The sequence below is a fragment of the Ammospiza nelsoni genome, chromosome 1 (genome assembly GCF_027579445.1).
Source record: "Ammospiza nelsoni isolate bAmmNel1 chromosome 1, bAmmNel1.pri, whole genome shotgun sequence".
Lineage (NCBI taxonomy): Eukaryota > Metazoa > Chordata > Aves > Passeriformes > Passerellidae > Ammospiza > Ammospiza nelsoni.
Window position 1 is genome coordinate 41845712 of NC_080633.1, and position 21285 is coordinate 41866996.

Below are 21285 nucleotides of genomic sequence, written 5' to 3' on the forward strand. Positions count from 1 at the left end.
ACACATCCACAAGGCCTTTAGGGCTCAGTCATTTAGACTGTTGCAAGAATAATAACATACATAGGTGGATAATTAGTCTTACATTACTTCAATAAAGGTAATAATGATTGTAAGTGGCAGTGTGTTGTTCAGCAGAAGTTTGGAGATGTTTTTGACTGACAAGTGAATCACTTCAAATACAAGTTGCCAGAAATCACTGATTTCTAGCCATTACTTTCAAATGAAAGGTATGAATCACCAAGAATAATCAGATCCTTCCAAACTGAATAAGACCTGCAAATTCAGAATACTAGTAAGCAGACAATCGGCAAAATATATATTTTATTATAAACAATGGTATGAGATACTGGAAGAAAGATAAAAGAGGCTTGAGTACCTGAGAGATTATACCAAAAAGCTGAGGAAAAGAGAAGGAAGAACAGAGGGAATACAAAAACAAACAGGCTGCAAGAGAAATTATTTTTCCTTCAGAAGAACCTCTGTACTTCTTGGAAAATTCTGTCTTTCACTAGGACAGAAAAAGAACAAGACCCATAATACTACATAGACTTAGGATATGCTTTCTTTGGTGAAAAAAGAGGTCTTTCAGTTATATTGATTGAAAACATGTAAGAACTTCTTCCCCCTTCTTAGAAGCCATTATGCTAAACTGCATTGCATCATTTTAAGAAAAAATATACCAAAGAGCTTTTAGCAGCTACAGTCACAAGAGCACCAACTAATTCACTTTTCATAGTTCCCTTTCCAAAAAACGGAGAAAGAAATATCCAGATTAAAAGTATTATTTTAAATACTGTGAGTTCAGGTTACTCTTGGCATGTCTTTCACAGTTTCTTTGGACAAATTATTGAATCTGTAGCCATTTTGTAGCAAGAAATTACCATCTCAGAGCACAAGATCAAATCAGAACATTGGTGCATTTAAGATGTGCTGCTGTACTATTTTACCTATATCTAGACATAGTTTTCATCTCCTAATGATGTTTGCAAAGACAAGGTACTTTCTAGCTTTGCTCATTAAAACAGAAGACGAATTTGTATTTTCTTGATTTTAAAAAGTTTCCTAGAAACATGATTGCATAAAGCAATTACCTTATTATGAGATTGTTTTATTACCTTATTACCCGTTTTTGTCTGTTATAATTTCAACAGGGGACAACATGACAAGTTAATGTTGTGTTCTCTCGCTTTATTACTTTCATGATCAAGTTGCACTGGGGAGGAATTTAGTTTCATTTAATCTAAAAAAACTGCTCACATCAGCATGTACATTTCAACTGTTTACAGATCCTCTTCTACCCTTACTTGCCTCAAATTTACCAGATTTCTACCTTTCAGACCAATGTAGCACATACTTGTGCCAGAATAAAGTTTAGATGGGAGTCAGATAGCAAAAGGGAATAAAAAGGTGGGCTGATATCTATAACTAGAACAGCATTTATCTCCTACAGAACCACAAATTATGCCTCCAGAAAGTGGGATATAACAATTACTCTTCTGCTGCTCCTGTCTCAAGGGGAATCACACTGCTATGGTCCAGCAAAAAGTATTACAGAGTAGCAGCATAAACAGTGTTCACTGCATATCACCACAGCTTTGAATATCTAAGCATTTGCTTACAGGAACAAGGAGCCTTTTTATTCCTGAAGGCCAAGAAGAATACGTGAGGACCTTAGGTGGGCCATGCATTAAATATACATCTTTATATTATCCAAGAACATACAAAAATACATAGCCTCAGATCACATAAGTCATTGAAAGTCTGTGCATTCCCCTGCTTTGCAGCAGGGCAACTCTTTCAACTTGACAAGTGCCAAACTGAAACTTAGAGACTTAGAAAGTCAAGGCAAAAATCATTTTATTTCAGCCAAGGCCTAAAATGGCACAAGGGCCTTGAATGAACAGTCATGTCTTTTGACTCTTTATCAATACTCTGTTCATTATACCCTCATGGCTTCTCCATGCCAATGCTCATGCCTGATTCTTGATGAAGATAAACTCAGGTTGTTAATTTCTCCAAGTTTTGTTTTACTTTTCCAAGTTCGTTTTGTTGGGAGGGTTGACAATTTGCTTCTCCAGGAACCTCTTCAGTTAAAACAACACAAACAAAAAAATCCAACAAAAATGGAGGATGTTTGGATGAGGGGATTGAGTGTACCCTCAGGCAGCTCACAGATGACACCAAGCTGGGTGGGAAATTGATCTGTTGAAGGATAGGAAAGGATTTGCAGAGGAATCTGAACAAGCTGGATTGATGGGCAATGCCAAGGGTGTGACACTCAACAAGTCAAAGTGCCCAGTCCTGCACTTGGGTCACAACAACCCCAGGCAGCACTACAGGCATGGGGAAGAATTGCTGGAAAGGGGCCCAGTGGACAAGGACCTAGGGGTGCTGGTTGACATCCAGATGAACACAAGCCAGTGTGTGCTAAAGTAGCCAAGAAGGCCAATGGCATCCTGGCCTGTATCAGCAGTAGTGTGGCCAGCAGGGCCAGGGCAGTGATTGTTCCCCTGTTCTCAGAACTGGTAAGGCCACATCTCAAATCCTGTGCTCAGTTTTGGGCCCTTCACTACAAGAAAGACATCGAGGTGCTGGAGCATGTCCAGAGAAGGGCAACAGAGCTGGTGGAGGATCTAGACAGTGAGCCCTGTGAGGAGTGGGTGAGAGAGCTGGGGGTGTTTAGCCTGGGAAAAGGCTGAACAGAGGTAATTGCTCTCCTGAACAGAGGTAATTGCTCTCTACAACTGCCTGAGAGTGTAGCCTGGGAGGAGTCAGGCTCTTCTCCAAGGCAACCACTGACAGGACACAGCCTCAAGTTGTGCCAGGGGAGTTTCAAGCTGGACAATAAGAATTTCATCACAGGAAAGGTTAAGCATTGGAAGTTTGCCCAGGGAGGTGCTGGAGTCACCATCCCGGGAGGTGTTCAAGAAACAACCAGACATGGCATTTGGTGACCAGACCACAAGGTGGTGGTCAGTCAAAGGTTGAACCTGATGATCTTAAGAGGTCTTGCCCAACCTAAATGATTCCTTGGTTCTGTGATTCAAAAGTGCAAAATGTTAAATAAGACTCAAAATAAAAACAATAATAAAAGAACTAGGATTGTATGACACCAGTGCTTCCGTACTCCACTCAAGTGTGGGCTACTGATTACATATATTCTCAACATGGCTTATCTGAACAAAAGTTTCCAAAATGTCATCTAGCTTGGACTCAGTACAGGTGGATTCAAAATAATTATAAATGAATATGCCCATTTCCTCCCTCATAACACTGAATAAACACTAGTGATCTTAGAAAATAGTCACACTATCTGGCTATTAAAAGCATCAGTTTTACAGTAAATGATTATTGAGTACTAAAGACGATGTAGTTGTTTGAAGCAAACAAAGTATTAGAGATCAAAAGCATGGCCTTACAAATAATTTACCAATTTATTTTTCCTTGTCAAGTTTATGTTTTATGGTTTTGGTCTTCCTGGTGAAGCAAAGACATAAAAATAAATTTATTCTGGCAGACAATTAAAATTTCTTTTGACATGAATTTAAATGTTTGCTTATTTCAGAGTAAGAAAATATGTTGTAGTGAAACAATGCAATGAAATAAAATGTTAGTTCATGATGAAAGTTTCATGGGCTTTACTTCAAAAGCATTTATGGAACTTGCTTCAAACTCATTTTTTCCTCCTTAACTATTTTGAAGATGTAACATGAGGGATTAAGTACGAACTGGCATGTATTTCCATACACACACTTTTCAGAAAAAGAAAAGAAAGCAAACAAGAGAAAATATTTTTTTGGGGGGGGGAAACAAACAAACCACCTTTACTTAGAACATGTGGGCTCAGTTCCAAAAGACATGTTATCTTGGAAAATTTACACAATGCTTTCATCCCTCAGGCTTCTTCAAAATAAGCCTCTCATCTAGTTGCACTGCAAACTGTTTGGAGCATAAATGTCTGAGCTAAAATTATCTTAGTAAGTCCATATTTTCTAATACAACAAGGTTCTGTGCAGGCTTCCACTGGGGCTTTTATATAGTAGAGTCAGAATTAATAACAACTCTACACTAATCAAATGATAAATTCTGAAAACTGAAGGGACAGGGAAGATAAAAAAGGCTCCAAAATCTACCTTCAGAATAAATGTACGAATGTAACTCAATTTCCCACAGGCATTTTGGATTGATATTATTCAAAAACTTTAAGAAGTGGCCAGGTATTTTCAATTATTTAAAGAAAAATGTCTAAAGGTCCAGAATTTTTTTTCTGAGAGGCATATGGTGGGTTTGACTCTGTACAACATCCAATCTGTATATTCAGACATAGGGCAAAATGGGAGCTGCAGAGAGCCATCTCACAGGCCCACAAGTACTGAGTTTAGTACAAATTAAACATGCAGAAAAAAGCCTTTGACATCCAAAACCCACCTACAGTTCCTGCTAGACTTTATGCTGTGGGAAATCAAATGCTGCAGACCTCCACAATACAGCACATGCATTCTGCTTCAGGTTTGCCCCATGTACAACCTGTTCTTGTATCAGCAGTTTTCAAAGCAGCAACATCTGTGTTTGTTTTCTGAAAGCAAGAAAGCTTCTGCAGGGAAATTTACCATCAGACTTCTCCACTTGGCTCCAATATTCCACATCATACACTGATGTCAGAATTATTCTACCAGTGCCCCATCAGATATGCAAATGATATCATTTTGCAGCTACTGAAAAAATAAAGTTCAAAAAGCTTTTCTTTGTTTTCATTTTACCTCTTCTGAAGCGAACAGAACTAGTCTTGGCAGACCTGAGAGCCCTTTCTCCTTTATCTCAGGGCAAAATCTGTACCTTGCTAAGTTCATAGCATACATATTAGAAATAGAGCCACCTGCAAAAAGAGACATACAAATATTGTATTAGCCACAGTATGAGTACCTTTCCTGCATCTGAGAGCTTGACCTATTAAGGGAAAAACAAACCCCACAGGCATCCTAGTGATGCATCCATCACAGTTTATTTCCTCCCCTGAAGGCTACATCCATAAAATGAACCTTGGGCTCTGCAGCAGGCATGGAAGCAGAGCCTGTTTGGATGCTCTTTGGGGATATTTTCCTCTTTGAGGAGTAAGAGCTGTGCCCAAGCAGTCCTTCCCAACAGAGAAAACCCTGGCACAGCACCTTCCCCTCTACACTGCAGCAGAACAAGCTCAGCTGCCTGCACCAAGCTCGGAGCCTTGGAGATCTCTTGGGCAACCAGGCCTCAGAGGACCAAGGGAGAAAAAAAAATCTTTGGAAAAAAAAAAAAAAAAAAACTCAAAAATAAACAAAGTGAGTGGGAACTGAAAGATCTGCAAGGTAAGATCTGGACACGTTTTATTCACTCGGGACAGGTTTTATTCACCTAGAAGAACAAAACCAAAGCAGTAAGAAAAACCCTTACATAAAACTAGAACCAAAACAAGGGCAATTAATTTATCTTCTCTCAGTAGATCACTAAGTATTAAGCCAGAAATTCTTCTGTAAAAGCAAGGCTTCTACCAAAAATACACATCCAATTTGATGTGAAAAAGAAAACCGTACCAGTAATATATTAAAAAATAGGGATTTTTATCTTGTTTATTTTTCTACTACTCATGTGTAGGCTAGAATTACTGACTTTCTTTCAGTTTGGGAGAGGGAGTTTAAACTCATGTACTCATTTAATTTCTCTTCTCACCCCAAAATAGATCTAAAACCTTCACAACTATCCCAATTATTTGTTACCTGAATAATTTGTGAAATATCACCATTATGCTTCATTATTTCAGTGTTGTGGGCTTACAGAACATTTGAAACATATGGTTTATCAAGCAGCTTAAGAAGTATCTGTTTGGCCTGCCTTATCATAATATTTAATAAAATTATAAAAATTCAAAGGAGTTAAGAACATGTTCATAAGCAGGATACAAAGACCTCAGGCACCATGGATTGGCATATAGCACATAAATCAGGTCCCTGTCTGTCAGCTCAGTTGACTTCTTCCCATGGGGCTGTTGGTATTGTTAATAAGGTCAGGAAGGGCATCAGCTACAAACAATTAATTTCAAATAATTCCATATAATTATGTTTAATGTAGAAGTGTTTTCATTCTTTCACTGGTCAAAATTGCCAAATTATTACTAGAAACACATAAGATAAGCCTAGAAATAAAATATTTTTGTCTATCACTACACTTTTGCATGCATTTTCAAATATGCAATTTGTATGACTCCAATGTTTATAGAATTAATGGTATTAGGCAGTTTATAGGCAGCTTGAGGTCTGAACTGTTCCTACCTGGATTAAATATACCATCCCCTTCTTCCCAGCCTATGAATTCAATCATTTTCTTGATGACTGCTTCTTCCACCAACAGAAACACAGGGGATACTTCATATGTGTATCTGAAGAGAAATTACAGTATGATAATTGGTGTTAAAACTACATAACTCATGGCACAGAGCATTGCTAAAACTAGATAAAGGCTTCTTGCACCTTTCTCTAATCTATCAGCAGGTGATCACCACCAGCAGTAGGACTCTAAACTAAAAACATTATGGATCTGATAGAATAGACCAATTGATTCGTTTCTGGCAGGATCTCATTGACACTTTCACTCTCAAAGTAATACACCAGAGTTTTCTATTAATATAGGTCACATGCTTAAATTTCAGCTTTACATTTGCAAGTTAACAGTAGATAGGTAACCATTTGTAGTCAACTGTGTGCAGAATGCCTCAAAGGAATGAACAACTCAGTTAAGTCTGATTAATTTATTTTTATGTACTATGTGAGATAAAACTCTAGGTTTATTAACTTTGAAAAAAACTCTCTCCTCATAAACCCCAACTTCAGCCAATCTAAATCAGAGGGTTTCCTCTCCCAAAGTCTTGCACAATTCCTGCCTCTTCTATAACACTGAAAACAGAAATCAGAAGCAAGGAAGCAAAAAAAGCTGTTATTTCAAAAAGCATACTAATTCATCATCAAGAGGACAAAGAACCACACTTACACACTGGGGTTCAGTGCTTCTGTAATGAAACGAGCCACTAACGAGTAATAATCTATCCCAGCATACAGCTGATTGAAAAATCTCGGGTGATCTGCAAAAACAGATGAAAAGCAAGTGACAGGATATACCAGAAAAGAGAATACATCACACTCCCCCTCAGCTGAATGCTGGCCATTGCAAACCACAATTGACTCCATTCTCCCAGTATTCTCTGGATTTGCTGTCCTTCCCTAAAGTTAGACATTCCTTTGAAAGTAAATTTAATGAGCACTTTCAAGCTTCAAAATATGTCTTGAGAAATGCAAGTGGTGCACAGAATACTTGTGAGTTGTTCACAAGTTTTATAAAGCAAAAATAAAAGGGATTGACAATTGAGCATACATAGTGCCTTTAAACAGTGGTTTTGAGATGCCACAGTCGATGCTCAGCCAAATTTTGCTAAGCCATAGAATACAGGATCACAAGCAGCTGTGCCTTTTCCCCCACCAGAGTTTCAACACAGAAAGAAAGAGAGGCAGTCTAACAGCTTGGAACATTTTGCTGCACACTTAAAATGAATGAGAAGAGAATTTATTTACCCTCCTTTAAACACTGAGATATAAGTAATTTTGACAAAATTCTATGCTATTGCTGACTGTAAAAACAACTCTGTTCAACAGTGGGGTCACCACCTAAATTTTAATCCACAGCACACAGCATTTTTACATGCAAAACTACGTAAACAGTATGGCTCCATTTATATTTATATTATATTATAGGGCTTCAATAAATGTCTATACTCAAATTAAAGACTATTTGCACAGCATATTTTTATATACCACATCCTTTCTAAGGTGACATATTATAATCTAAAGGCAATTTGCAAAAGTAATATAAATAGAATGTCTTTCACTAATTCAGTAATTATATCTGCATATTATTAGTACACTACCCTTGCAGATCAGTATCCCTACTCTGATGTGGTTTTCAAATCATAAGCTCCCTCTCAAAATTATTTTACAGTTTTACTCTGCAGCAACAGAGATTGTAGCAGGGAATGCAGCCCAGAAATGCACAACAAACTATATCAAATGTCTTTCTTACTTAACAAAATACAGCCTAAGCCATACAACATCTGAAATCCTGAGCTACAGATTCACAGTGCCATTTCCTGAACAGATGTTGTTCATCCCTTTTCACCAAGATTGAATTACCCTGCACACGCTGCAGAAAGGTTAGCTATAGAGAACTAATCCTGCAGAGCTGTGGTGTACTGTCTCTGAAACACTGCAGGCTCTCCTCTCATGGTGTCTGGAACAGGAATTACTGCCTATCAGCAAATTAACAACCTGCAAGACTATTGCTCAAATAGAACAATAATAAATCGAGGATCTTCATCACTACGAACATATGAGGGCAATGATGGTGACTCCAAATCTCATCACTCAGACAGCAGGAAATCACACAAAAAGGTCCTTCTCCTGCCTGTTTTGCTAGACTGTTATATCATTTGTCTAGATGACTTTCCCAAGACTTCAAAATGACAGAATCTACTATTAATGCAAAGGACATTACGTTAATTACTTTTGATAAGTTTGCCATTATGACATATATTAGTCAAGCCTATGGTGACCAGAATTCAGGAAAGCAACTGTTTGCACACTTGTATAGGCAGAAGGGAAACAAACACTCACATTCCCAGTTCCCTAAAAGGTGACAGAGGTTTGTAAAGATTATCCCATCAAAGTTAGCATGCAGAGCAACAGTGCTTAAACCCCATTCCTACTGGTTTTGACGCTGTATTTTATAACATCACGGCAGAGCTGCAGGATCTTCTGATGACATTCTCCAGTGTCCCTCATCTCCAGGTCAAGAATCTGCTTAAGCTTCTCGGGGGCTTGCCACTCACAGACCTAGTGATGGGGAGCAGGTCAGACACCATCAGTGAACAGCTTAGCCAGGAGCAAGAGGTTATAGAGTACAAAGTAATCACCCCATTCAGCTCTGCTTTCACAAAACTTCCCATGGCAGGGCAGTGTGCCATCAGAAAATAGATCCAGTAAGCTGGCCTCACGGGATGTTGGTTTTATCATGTCTCAGGCAACACTCAAGCATAAACATTAGAGTGGGAAATGCTGAAAGGCAGAAAAGAAATAAGCCTGCAGCTCAAATTCTGTTGCTAGCTAAGGATTTGTAATCACAGCATTTCAGATGCTGCTCTGCCAAGGGGTGGGAGCAAGCAGTGCATGCCCAAAGGCAAGCACGGTTTATTTGCAGGACCTCTTCCCATACAGCCTCTTAAGCAGGTTCTGCAGAACCCACAGCAATCTTATAACATTGTCCTTTCATGGTGGTACCACACCCACTATCCTCCTTCTCCAACGTCTGTGCCTCTGAGGAGAAAACAAATAACTCAACCCCACTCCAAACATGAAAAACACTACAGTCATTTGTGATCTCAAAGAAAATGACCTTTGCATTCTGAGACTAAAAAAAAAAAATCATTTGCTGGCAGATATGTATGCTAATTTATGTTATTGGAAGGTTTTATTATATATTCCTTATTAATTTGTAAGGCTATATTTTATTTTGGAGCCAAGCACAGACTAGAAACGATTTTGAGGCTACTTAGAGTGCAATAAAATAGAGCTTATAAAAAATAGATTTATTGTTCATTACCTTCACTACAAAGTCTCAACAACACTCTATGGCTTTACCTTTTCTGTTACATCATCCGCTTTCTGGACAACTTCTTCCATTATAATCTTACACGCCTCTTCCACAAACTTCTCTCCTGCTTTTGAGTCCATTATTGGACCATTTAGGATGACCCCATCCACCAAAACAGCATTCTTCTTCTGGAGCATCTCCTGCTTGCAAACACCAACTGTAAGAGAAATAACTCATAATTAAAGCAAGGATGAATAAATAATAAACTAAAAAAAAATATTCTTTCCCTGCTGGAGATTTAGTCAACTTAAGAAAAGCCTCACATGGACTTTTTATCCATACAAAAATCCCAGATTTTGGTGGAAGAATCTTTACAGACAAAAAAAACCCAAACAGATTACTTCAAACATAGACTGTTATTCTGCAGGCAATAACAGTCTACTTGTATTGTACCTACTGCTTCCTCTAACATACAAAAGCATGCAAGGGACTTTCCAAACACAGAGGAAAATACAGTTCTGGCTTAGAACATGTTACAGCTGTACAAATAGAAATACAGATAAAGAAAATGGGCATTTTTCTTAATTGAAAATGTTTCCCTCCACAAGCCATCCCTCTGCTCCTAATTTTTCATGAAATAACTTTCAACTTTGTGTCCTGTATCTTTATGCTGCTCCTTCCCATCAGCCAGTCCCCTTGCTCAGAGTCTTCTGCATTCTTTGCAGAGTGCTTCACTGACCCACACTCCCTGGAAAAAAACCCTTTCAATGCCACATACCCGTACTTCTTTCTGCCCCTATCCCATTAAGTGCCCTCAGTCACTAATTACAATAATCTGCTAGGCAAATTATCTTGTTTATTTTGTTGATTCCTTTCTCCAGTGATGATCTCTTTCCCCTCTCTCACCTTTACCCAGGAGACATACTCTCCTCCATTAACACATTTTTACTTCCACCTTTGCATTACCCCAGAGAGCTCATCCAAGATGCTTGTGAGACACTGGCCAACAGCAGCAACTACGTATCTCTTTCATGTATTGATTTCGTATGGCAAGATCAGGACTCTGTTTTTCACCAGCATGAGGATGAAGATGAAATTGAGACATTTGGAGATATGGAGGGAATAGATATTTGAAACAGTATCGCACTGAAAGGAGAAGCGGTAACTACTGTAACCAAATTATCTGGGTTACAGGCAGTATCTGTTCACTGATCCTGCTTTACAATAGCTGAGGTCTATGGAGCCAGGCAGCACTGCCACCATGGTTGTCTTCATTTACAGTGAGGATGGGGCAAGGCTGGGGTGTATGGAGAAATGAGTGTATGTTCTGTGTCCAAAACAGCTTTATCTTATTGCTTTACTTTTTGCTCCACTTGCAAAGCAGAGAACACAGGCGGCTCTTTCACAGGTTTAAACAACTGAATTTCCAGAGGACTGCCAGGCACTGCAGTCCAACACATTCATCATGTTTATCATAATTACAGCTCCTCATGCACAGGAGGACTTAGAAGAACAACAGTGATGCTTAGAAATGTACATCACTTCAAGGTCCATTGATTGAAAGAAACCCTGATAATCCCATGAGCTTTTATTTTCAGGTGACTCAGAGAAGCTATTCAGTTCACTTTGACTTATCAGGGGAGATATGACAAACAAGACAAAATTCTAACATGAGATGGGACGTCACACTTCTCATAATGCTGCCAACAAAAATAGCACACACACACACCCTCCCCTCACCTTTCTGAAATTACTTCTATTTTTAATCCAAATGGGCAGCATACTAAATTTTTCTGAACAGAGTAGCCTTCAGCCCATTGGTATAGTAAAGGCATAAATGTTCCTACTGGACAGAAGGAGAACAAGCAGGCAAACAGTATTAAATCTTCAACAGGCAAAGAGGGAAAATCACAGACATCAAAAACGTCAGTTCTCATCATGCTTTCCAGCACACCACAGCAGAGGCACTGTAAAGAAACCATAGCTTTGAAAAAGTCTTAGATGCTTATCTCTGGAAACACAAGCTAGTAGGTCAACTTTATAAGATTTAAAACCCTGGGTATTACCAGGAAATTGAAGGCATCAGGGCTTTGGGCAGAGAGAACAGAGACTAATTTTGTGTTGAGACTTAGTTATTTGATGCATAAATAGCTGCCATAAGTACTATTCAGAGTTTAACATAAGTACAAAAAAGAATTTCAACCTTAACGTCACCTGGAGGGTCTATTATCTCTATGTATGCCAAAGGTGTTTTGTTTCTATGAAAAATAGGACAGGATCTAAAAAAGAACTCCGTGGGAGACTAATATCTATTGCAGAGCACAGATATTGATACCTGCTTTGGTTACAAGCAGAATTGATGGCAGAGCAAGAGAACTCACTAATTCCTTAACTCCTTTTTTTTGTTGGTTTGGGGTATTTTTGTTGTTGTTTGGTGGATTGGTTTGGGGTTTTTTTGTTCTCCATAAACTCTCTGCTAGAAGCAGAGTTGTGAAAAAGATTTCTATTGGTAACTCCCTATTCCTGTCACTTTCGTACAGAGATAAGATACTAATATTTCCATGACTTTACAATGATCTTTTTACAGGAATTCTGCAACAGCAGAACTTTACATTACTTTTTCTACCAGGTCTTTAGGGAACCGAGTCATAGGTCTAACAGCTTGTGTTTGAAGCAGGTCTGTTCATCTCTACACACAGTTTTACAGTCTCCCTAGGATCCTTTTTGGATCCTGAGGAAGATATGATCTGGAAAATGGGTGATGGTCTATCCCTAATCTCCATATCTGTTTCAGAACTTGAGCACAGCCTGTGAAAGAAAGGCAAAGCAGAGAGGTTAGAAGGAAGAGATGTAAGACAGACTTCATTTCAACAGCATTTCACCTGTGTAAAGCTCCAGCAAAGAGTTTGTAACTCTGCCCATATTTTAATTCATCGAATAATACTCCTTGCAATTATTTACCACTTCCTCAATAACTTTTTTCTTTATCACTTATAATTTCAACCTGAATTTGTAGCGAATTATGCCCCAGATTATACCATAAAACCATTACCTGAAATTAGCAGAAACTTCACAATTTAGCACTTACTTCACAATCACATGTTAAATCAAGCCCCAAGCACACACATTTTTCTAAGATTTCACACATTTTTCAGGTTTCAGAAATCACTACTGGATACATACACTCTTCTCATCCCTCATGATCTTTCTGCAATTGATGATACCTAATCTTCTACTTGTACTTATCTGACTTCTTGAATCCTTATAAGATGATCAAACTCTTCCCTATCAAAAAATTATTGTGTGTCCTCTTGGTTGCAGTAAAACCCTGAAGAGGATAACTAAGCAGATGATAAACATCTGAAATTCCATAATATTTTTTCTTTTTATCACATTTTTTAAAGAGGTCAATGATCTATTTATTATGCTTTAGATAGATTAACCTCCAGAAAGATTCCAGTTCACTTTCTATGTCACAATTAAATAGATGCCTTTAACACATTCTCAGAGCTCAGCATCCAAGCTAAGAAACACACACTATATTGATGATACATATTGGGTCTTATAAAAAAAATCATTCATCAAATGGTCACATTATTTTCCAGAAATTTTGGGCCTTTTATATATCTGTGTCAGACACATCAGATTGCACTAAAGGAACATGACTTTTTCCGAAGTGGGAGAGCTCACTTCATAGAAAGAGCATCTTGTCACATATACCTCTTTTGTTTTCAGATAAGATAGGGAAACCATCTAGAGATGTGACTGTAATAAATATGTTCTTTCCTATTTGAGAATACAGAAAAATACTCTGAAGCAGACTCAGAAAACAGACTTCCAGAAAATACATCAAATACCATTTCAGCCAAATGGCTCCAGGCTTGAAACAGAACTAAAAATTTAGCAAATTGAAGTGCTTTAACAGAGAGATTAAGAATTACTGACTGTTAAAGATATTTTTCTGCAAAAGAGAAGACTCAATTCTGCTCCAGTTGAAGGCAATTGGGCATTTAGCCACTGGCTTCAGCAGCAGCAAAATCAAGCACATAATTCTCATATTTCATCGTGAAAGAAATATTCTATTACAGAAGCCTAAGTATTTCCAACCAGCATTTCATTTTTATGATCAATATTATTTTCCCAGCAGCAAACATAAATTAATTTGAGTTGGAATAATATACAGGAAAAAATAAACATTTTTTTCAGATGTTTCTGTATCTTTATGTAAGTACTACATATATTTTAAAAGCTTCATCTGTTTCTATATTTGACTGCTCAATCCTTGCACTATAAAAAGAAACTGAAGCATTGTACTTGGCCCATTTTAACAATATTTGGGAGAGTAGCATGAAATTATCAAAAAGATTTACTGCTCACAAGGTGAATGAGGAAACAAAAGGGAGCTCTTGTGAAAGAGTAGCTTATGTTTGAATGCCAGAGCCAAATCCTGTTCAGTTTATACTGTATTAGCCCCACTGACTATTTGGGGGAATGCAAAAATCTGGCTTTGACCAAAGGCCTATTTCTACTTTGCAACAAATGCAGTAGTAATTGCCAGCATTAATCAGAAAAAGAAATTAAATTTCTCATTCTGTATGATCTAGTCATGGGTCTTCTTTCAGTGTGTCCAGCAAAAGAAAATAAGTGCTTTCAGTATCAAAACTCCACCATGTTTAATGAATTACTGTGGTGCCAGATCATGTATCAAAGCATTAAAACATACTTGTCCCACACTATGCAGCTATTTGAGTCCCTTGGTATAAACAATATTTAAAGCCACTTCTGTTTCTTTAATCACTGCTTTCTGTACATATGAATAAAGTAAAACCACTCTAGTCTTAGGGCAAAAATATATTGTTTCTTCATAAACTGATTTCCCAGGCCTGTCGCCAAGTAAAGGAGATGCAGTTTTCTTAAAATCCAGTATATAAAATTACTTGTTGTCCTGGAAAAGCTATCCATATGAAAAAAAGGAGTGGGCATGTGTATGGTAGGGCTTATGCAATTCTCCCTATATTACATATTCTTGTTTTGCAGATTTATGGACCAGGCCTGTGGATAGAGAACAAGTTGGGTACTTCCCCTCAGAAGGTCAGCAGCAGCCACCCCCACACAGGAATCCTCTGACTGTGAAAAGGCAAATGTGACCTTTATAGAGAAGGACCCAAGGAAAACAAAGTGCTTGTGTCTGGGCTCCAAAACCCCTGAATAGGCTCATTGAGCTCACTGCTAGCACTGAACAGCAACAGCACTACAAATGGATCCTATTCTCCATCCCACACCTGAATTTCCCTTTCCTAAAGAAAAGGTTGGGAGAACGAAATGAGGAGAGGAGACACAGAGAGGAATATCTGACAGGAAATGTAAGGACCATGCTAGGACAGAGGTCCTGCTTTCAGAGGTATTTCCTGAGCTCTGAGGAGGGACTCTTTCGAGCTGAATGCTCACAACATGTCATGTTGTGCTGTCCTAGGCAGGATTTGCTTAAAAAAAAAAAAAAAAAAAAAAAAAAAAGGGCAAGTAAAAGTTAAAATATAGGATTCAGACATTTTTATGCAGCCAGTCCTTGGGAACTGATGTTAATTTTTCATAACAACTCTGCAATGCCTGCCCCAACCAATAAGTGCAGGAATGATTTGTGCTGTAACATTTCCAATTAGGAAGAAAGGCTGTGGAGAATTGGAATTCACCTTGCTGCAAAACTGAGAAACAGCAAATGCCAACTATGGAATGGAAATCCCAACTCCCTGACCCCAGTGAGATTCTTTCTCACATGTTCTAACACTTAACACCTGCTAACAGTGTAGGCAGTATCTGAGAAACAGAACTCTTTTCATTTTAATTAAAAGTTGTGCATTGATGGTGAACATCTAATGGGCATTCCTTTTTCAGTGGAAAAGTGACTGAATCTGCAACATTAAATCAAACCACTGTGTATGGTATAGAAGAGTTAACTTCAGGAGGCTGAGTTCAAACAGAAATGATGAATACAGGTGTGACCCACATAGAACATACAGAATCCCTGAGAATTTTATGGTCCAGTGGAAAAAAAAAAAGATTAAACGAAAACACAAATAGTTTTTTTATCCAAATGGGAGTTCTACAACTTGTTTTAAAAGGGTTCCGGACAGCCTGCAATTTCATGCAAGAACTATATTTTTAATCATAATATAAAATCAACTTTTAGCTCCAGTCTTTCAAAAATCAACTAAGAAGGCAGTAACTTATAAAACTGAGTTTAATAGGATTCAGTGCAAGTTAAAATGTAGAAATAGATGAAAAGTCTAAATTTCATTTTCGGAAGTTTTACCTGCACATTCAAGTTACAGTCAAAACAAGTATTTTCCTCTCACTTTTTCATATCATAAACACTTCCATATTTTATGCTTCCTACAAAGGATTTCCAGTTGCTGTTCAATAACTCATGCCCACAACACTACTCTGACATATGCCCTTATTTACTAACATGGGGAAGCTAGTGCATAGCAAATCAGAATGTAACTTTCCAGACCACTAGGTTCTCTGAACTAGTTCCTACATAGATATTCATCATTTATTAGCCTATCACTTCAATGTAAAAGTAGTTTAAAGTAGCTCAATGCACTTTCAAAATGGAGCAAGTTGCCCTGCCCAGGCTGGTATAACACTGCTGGTCACATCAGCAGAGATTGGTCACACAGATGAGGGACCCAGCAGGGCTCTGGACACACCATTTCAGGTCGTGCCCACCATGGGTTTACTACCAGATTTTGGGAAAGCACTCCTGAGCTGCAAGAGGCCAGGCTGCTGCATGGCACTGGCAGGGGCCAGCAGAAGACCCTAGCAGTCCTTTTCTAGAGCATCAGTCTGGATGGTGCCTGGTGGAAGCCCAGATGTGATCCTGCTGTGCACACTAGGGCTCAGCAATGGCAAGCTGAAAGAAACCCACACAGAGCCACCACACTGCCTGTAGCCTGACTGCACCCAGAAAATGGATACCTTATTTTGTTTGGGGTTTGTTTGTTTGGACCATGTCAAAACTTAAATCAGTCATTTGACCTCAGCGTTATCACTGCAACCAAATACCAGGTACATACAGCATTTGTCACGTGCTCTTTCCCCTTCAGGCTGGTGCCAGAGCTTTTTAACATGATATATTGGCCCCAAAGGGACCTCAGTAATCCCTGAACAATGGAGTACGGCTGCTTGCAAAAAATTCGTTTAAGCAGCTCAATGAGACCCTGCAAGCTGTCTTGCAGTGTAACCAGCAGAGGGATACCAAGCCACTTTAAGACAAGATTTCCTGTTGAAACCCTGACATTTGCCAATGGACAAGATCATATTTATAAGGCTTTTCAGCATACATAAGATGTGACAAAGGGCAGAGATAGCTAAGCTTCAGAGACACAAGCATTTCAAATTATCTAGATTTAACCAACTACTTTGTAGTCATTGCTACTTTGCTGACAAAAGACTGTGGTCACTAAGAACCACCTTTCTCGTGACATTCATGAGACTGAAAAGCTTCTGGTCCAGTGGCTTTTACTTTGAAAGACAATTCTATTTGCTGACACTTGACAAATTTTTCATTAAAAAAATAAAGATCACATATACTCAAGAAATGGTAACAGAGATGGACATTCATACATTTGAATCAGGTCAAAGACACCTTTTATTACCCTTAGATGAGGTCTGACAATAATTATTAACAGAAATAACCACTACTGATGCGCTACAAGGCAACAACAATTTGCCTTTTCAATTTATTATTCTCTCATTACATATGTATAAAGCCCAGTAATGCCAAAATAAGATTACTTGTGTGCACAGATGGGAGAACAAAAGGGAGGAAGTGGCCCAAAATTAGCCATGTCCTGATGAGTATCCTGGACTTATCAATGCTTTCAACAATTGCCTCCTACAACCTCTGCAGTTTGTGGCACAAGACAAAGCAAAAAAGTCCGTAAGAAATCTAACTTCTGATTTCTGCAAAGCTTGAAGAGGTAAACATCTGGGATGAGCATAAAAAACCATCTCAAATTGGATCACAGAATAGGAGGAAGTCAGAAATACAGACATCTACTTCAGTGTGTCCATTTTTTCTGTCTTGAATACGTAATAAATGCTTATGCAAATAGAAATGATCTTTAAAGAAGCAGGCAGCTTAAAATAGTCAAGAGCAGGGAAATTAAGGCAAACAAAATCTAAACTGTTTAATAGGCAATAATAGCTGAATCAGTATGCAACGAGATCTCATAATGCATTAAAAAGTGACAATTCCTGGTTGTATAAGTGACAGTTTAAAAGACACCTTAATCAAGATAGAAAAGTTATTTACTGAACTTCTCAAATGTCAAATTAAGCTTCTTCACTAAATGTTCATTAACCGCCAAGAAAATTCTTAGTAATTTTAAAGCACCACAAATGCACTCACTCAGAATGGCTTTATTTGATGCAAGCTTCATTTCTTGCAAAATGATGTCTCCCTTCCTTTGATGAAGTGATATTAGGAAAGATCCAAGTACCTCTTTTTTCAGATCAGATTTTAAAACACAGGAGAGATCCTATCCCTCTGCTCTGACCAAAATACTAACCTGAGTGTCACATTACCAGCGCCTTAAAGTCTCCCTAACTCCCAGGGTGTTTCACCACGCTTCACATTACAGCTGCTTGACATGGCAACACCTTATACAAAATGTTTGCCAGCTCACCTCCCCAGTCTGCTGGCGGCATAAAACCACATAACTCCCCATTCATACCAAATACAGGCTGAGACACCAACAATTCAGAATTTTAAAGGCAGAATATAGCACAAATGCTGGCTGCTCTCTTCCTCCTGTGATTGCCAGCTCTGACTGTTGATGAGCTAGCAACTTGCTTGAAACTCTGCTTAGCACACTCAGATATATGCCCCAGAGAAAATAGCTCACCTATTTTTTTTTCTCCAAATACAGAATTTGCCAAGCTTTCTCCATGCCAAATCAACCTTGGAAAACTACCCTGATGCCAAATGACTGAAGTATATATGCAGTGAAGATCCCTTTCTGCAGCCAGGAGTAGGAATTTACAACTTGGTCCCCTCTCATTAATAGGATTTTGTGTGAATGAAAGCATAGCCAAAAAAAAAATCCTTTTACTCATCCATGCATAGTCATTAAGGCTTCCCTTGTGGACTGTGGTGATATCTGAGAGAAATTAGGCTCAATTAGCAATCAGCAAGATGAAATTCAAATGGTCACTTTCAAATTGAGGGGGTTTAAAAAGGAAAAAAAAATACAACAAGGAAAAGAACCCAGTATCACCCCTCAGAGGGCTCCCACTGCGCTCACCCAGCAGCTTCTGCAAGTGTTAACTCTCTGCACGTTCAAGTCTCCACTCCACTTTTCCAGCTGTGCAAAGCAAACACAATGCTAGTGCTGCAACAGGCAGGTGCCTTCAGCCTCTCTCCCAGCTGCTTTCCAATAGGACTTTAAAAGCTAAGAGCCCATAATATCAGTACTGCAAGGAGAACTGCATTGATCAGCTCAGAAGGTCTAGTTTTAACAATGGAGTCACATTTGCTTATGAAAAAATAAAAATTCAGCAGGCAGCAAAGTTGTACAACAGCAAGAACCACAGAGCCAAATTTCTACAATAATTTGAGCTTCTAGAGAAGTCTACAATGTAGCCTAACCTCATTCACCATCCCACTTGGGAGAAGCTCATTCACCAGATAGAACTTGGCAGAAAACACCGCAAATCACCGAAGACAAAAGAAAGAGAGGTCTGTGAGAGTAAAGGATTCCTCATGAGAGGGAAAGTGCAAAGAAATAACAGATGCTACTCATGAATAAGGTGAGACTGGAAAACCAGCAGCAACAAGGGTGGAGATCACATTACCACCAGACACATTCTCTCTTACCAGCCAAAGCCAATAGTTTTGGAAGGAAACTAGGAAAGAAATTAGTACTTTTGGTAGCATACAACAGGCAAAATTTGAACAAGAATGTTACTACCCAGCTAAACCACCAGGATCTCAGTCTTAGTGACTGCTGCCAGAATATCTTTGGGGTTGTTTAGGCAGAGGATATAAATATAAGCTGCATCTGAAGCAAATGATTTTGGGAGCTGCTGTCACTCATACAGTACTACTCCTGCTACTCAGGTAGAACAGCTGTCCTTACAGTACAGCCTGAAACTACTACAGGCACCAGGACATATTTACTACACACCGGAACTGTCATGTAACCTTACAATGCTCCTTCAATTTACATCAAGTAAAGAAAAAAGGGATCCACTGTTTTTAAAATATTAAGTTTATGCCGTTTTCTTTCAAAAATACGATTTTGTTCAGAGATTTTTTTAACTAATATAATGCCAATAATTTCAATAATTTGGATGACCCACAAATGCAAGAGATTTCTCAATCTGGGAATAAAAGCTTTTTTCACTGTTTCATCCATGTTTAGGGTAAAATATAAAAGAAATTTATTAGGTCTCAAGTCTATTTTAACGGTTTTCATAAGAGAGTCACAACTTGAGATAAGTTAAGAAATTCTTATCAAGAATATTGATCTTGTGGGAGGGGGGAGAGCCATCTGCAAACACTTTTACTATTTTCTGACTTAGCAATCAGCTTCCATTCACAAAACCAAGGACTTCCTCCTTTCTTAACCTTGCAAATTTAATCTCTGCATTTTCTAAGCTCCTCCGGCAGTGTTTTGTATTAGCCATACTTCATCCACAGTCCCAGCTTTTATAAATATATGGTCAACGTTCACTTTTCATTAATGATGTAAGGCCTTCCTCTTCATGCGGGCAAAGAACTTGATAACACCTTTACAAAACAGGATTAACTTCTCCCTTACTGAGACCTTTTGTTCCAAAGCAAATCCCTATATTGCTATATATCACTATGTTATTCTGGTGCCTGATGAAAAAAAAAAAAATTAAAATTTTAAACTAAAGGCACCGCTCTTTAAAGATCACTTATTTCAACAAAAAAAAAAAAAAAAAACCCACTGCTCTGCAATGTTTTTATGACAACTGTTGCAAAGTCTGCACCTTATTAAGCCATGCTGGCCACGCTGCTGCCGCGCTGTAACAGAAGAAGGTTTCAGGAGGATGCCCCGCAGGCCGGCAGCCCTCCACCTGCGCTGCGAACCGACCCTGCCCTTTCCCCCTGCCCCGAGGCGCCTCTCCCCGCCAAGCCCGGGATTACCGGCCATGGGGAGGCTGCAGGAGGCCCGCAGGACGAGGAAAGTGTTAAACGCGCCGATCGGGGCAGAGAGCGCTCCGCTTCCCTCCCCGCAGCCTGTGCCGAGCCCTCCGCCCGCAGCCCGGCCGAAGCGGGGCCACAGGAGGGACAAGGGCAGTGTCCCCCGCCTTTACCCTCCATCCCGGCGTCGCGCTGGCCCCGGAGAGGAGCGGGGGCGGCCCCCTGTGCCCCGGCCGCTGCCGCAGCCTCCGCTGTGCCCGGGCTGCCAGGGCCGCTATAAATACCCTCGGAGCGCCGCGCCAGGCCGAGCCCGGCCGGGCCGCCCCTCCCGCGGGGCAGGGCGAGCGCACGGCCGGCCACGGCCCCGGGCTGCCTTCGCTGACAAAGCGAGGGGTTGTGGCAGCCGCTGCTTGTGACAACGGGATTGTTTCGCCGCCTCTAAA

The 21285-nt window shown here is 39.3% G+C and overlaps 1 protein-coding gene across 1 annotated transcript in view; it reads right to left on the reverse strand.

The window, feature by feature from the left end:
* GADL1 (glutamate decarboxylase like 1) overlaps nucleotides 1–21076 on the reverse strand; it is an 81876-nt gene extending 60800 nt beyond the window's left edge. The window contains exons 1-6 of the mRNA XM_059485593.1: nucleotides 21016–21076; nucleotides 9714–9883; nucleotides 8783–8909; nucleotides 7018–7108; nucleotides 6303–6409; nucleotides 4761–4876 (exon numbers count right to left, since the gene is read on the reverse strand). Coding sequence (XP_059341576.1) covers nucleotides 4761–4876; nucleotides 6303–6409; nucleotides 7018–7108; nucleotides 8783–8909; nucleotides 9714–9883; nucleotides 21016–21022 — 618 coding nt within the window. The 5' untranslated portion in view covers nucleotides 21023–21076. The remainder of the gene's footprint in view (nucleotides 1–4760; nucleotides 4877–6302; nucleotides 6410–7017; nucleotides 7109–8782; nucleotides 8910–9713; nucleotides 9884–21015) is intronic.
* Between the last annotated feature and the right edge of the window lie 209 nt (nucleotides 21077–21285).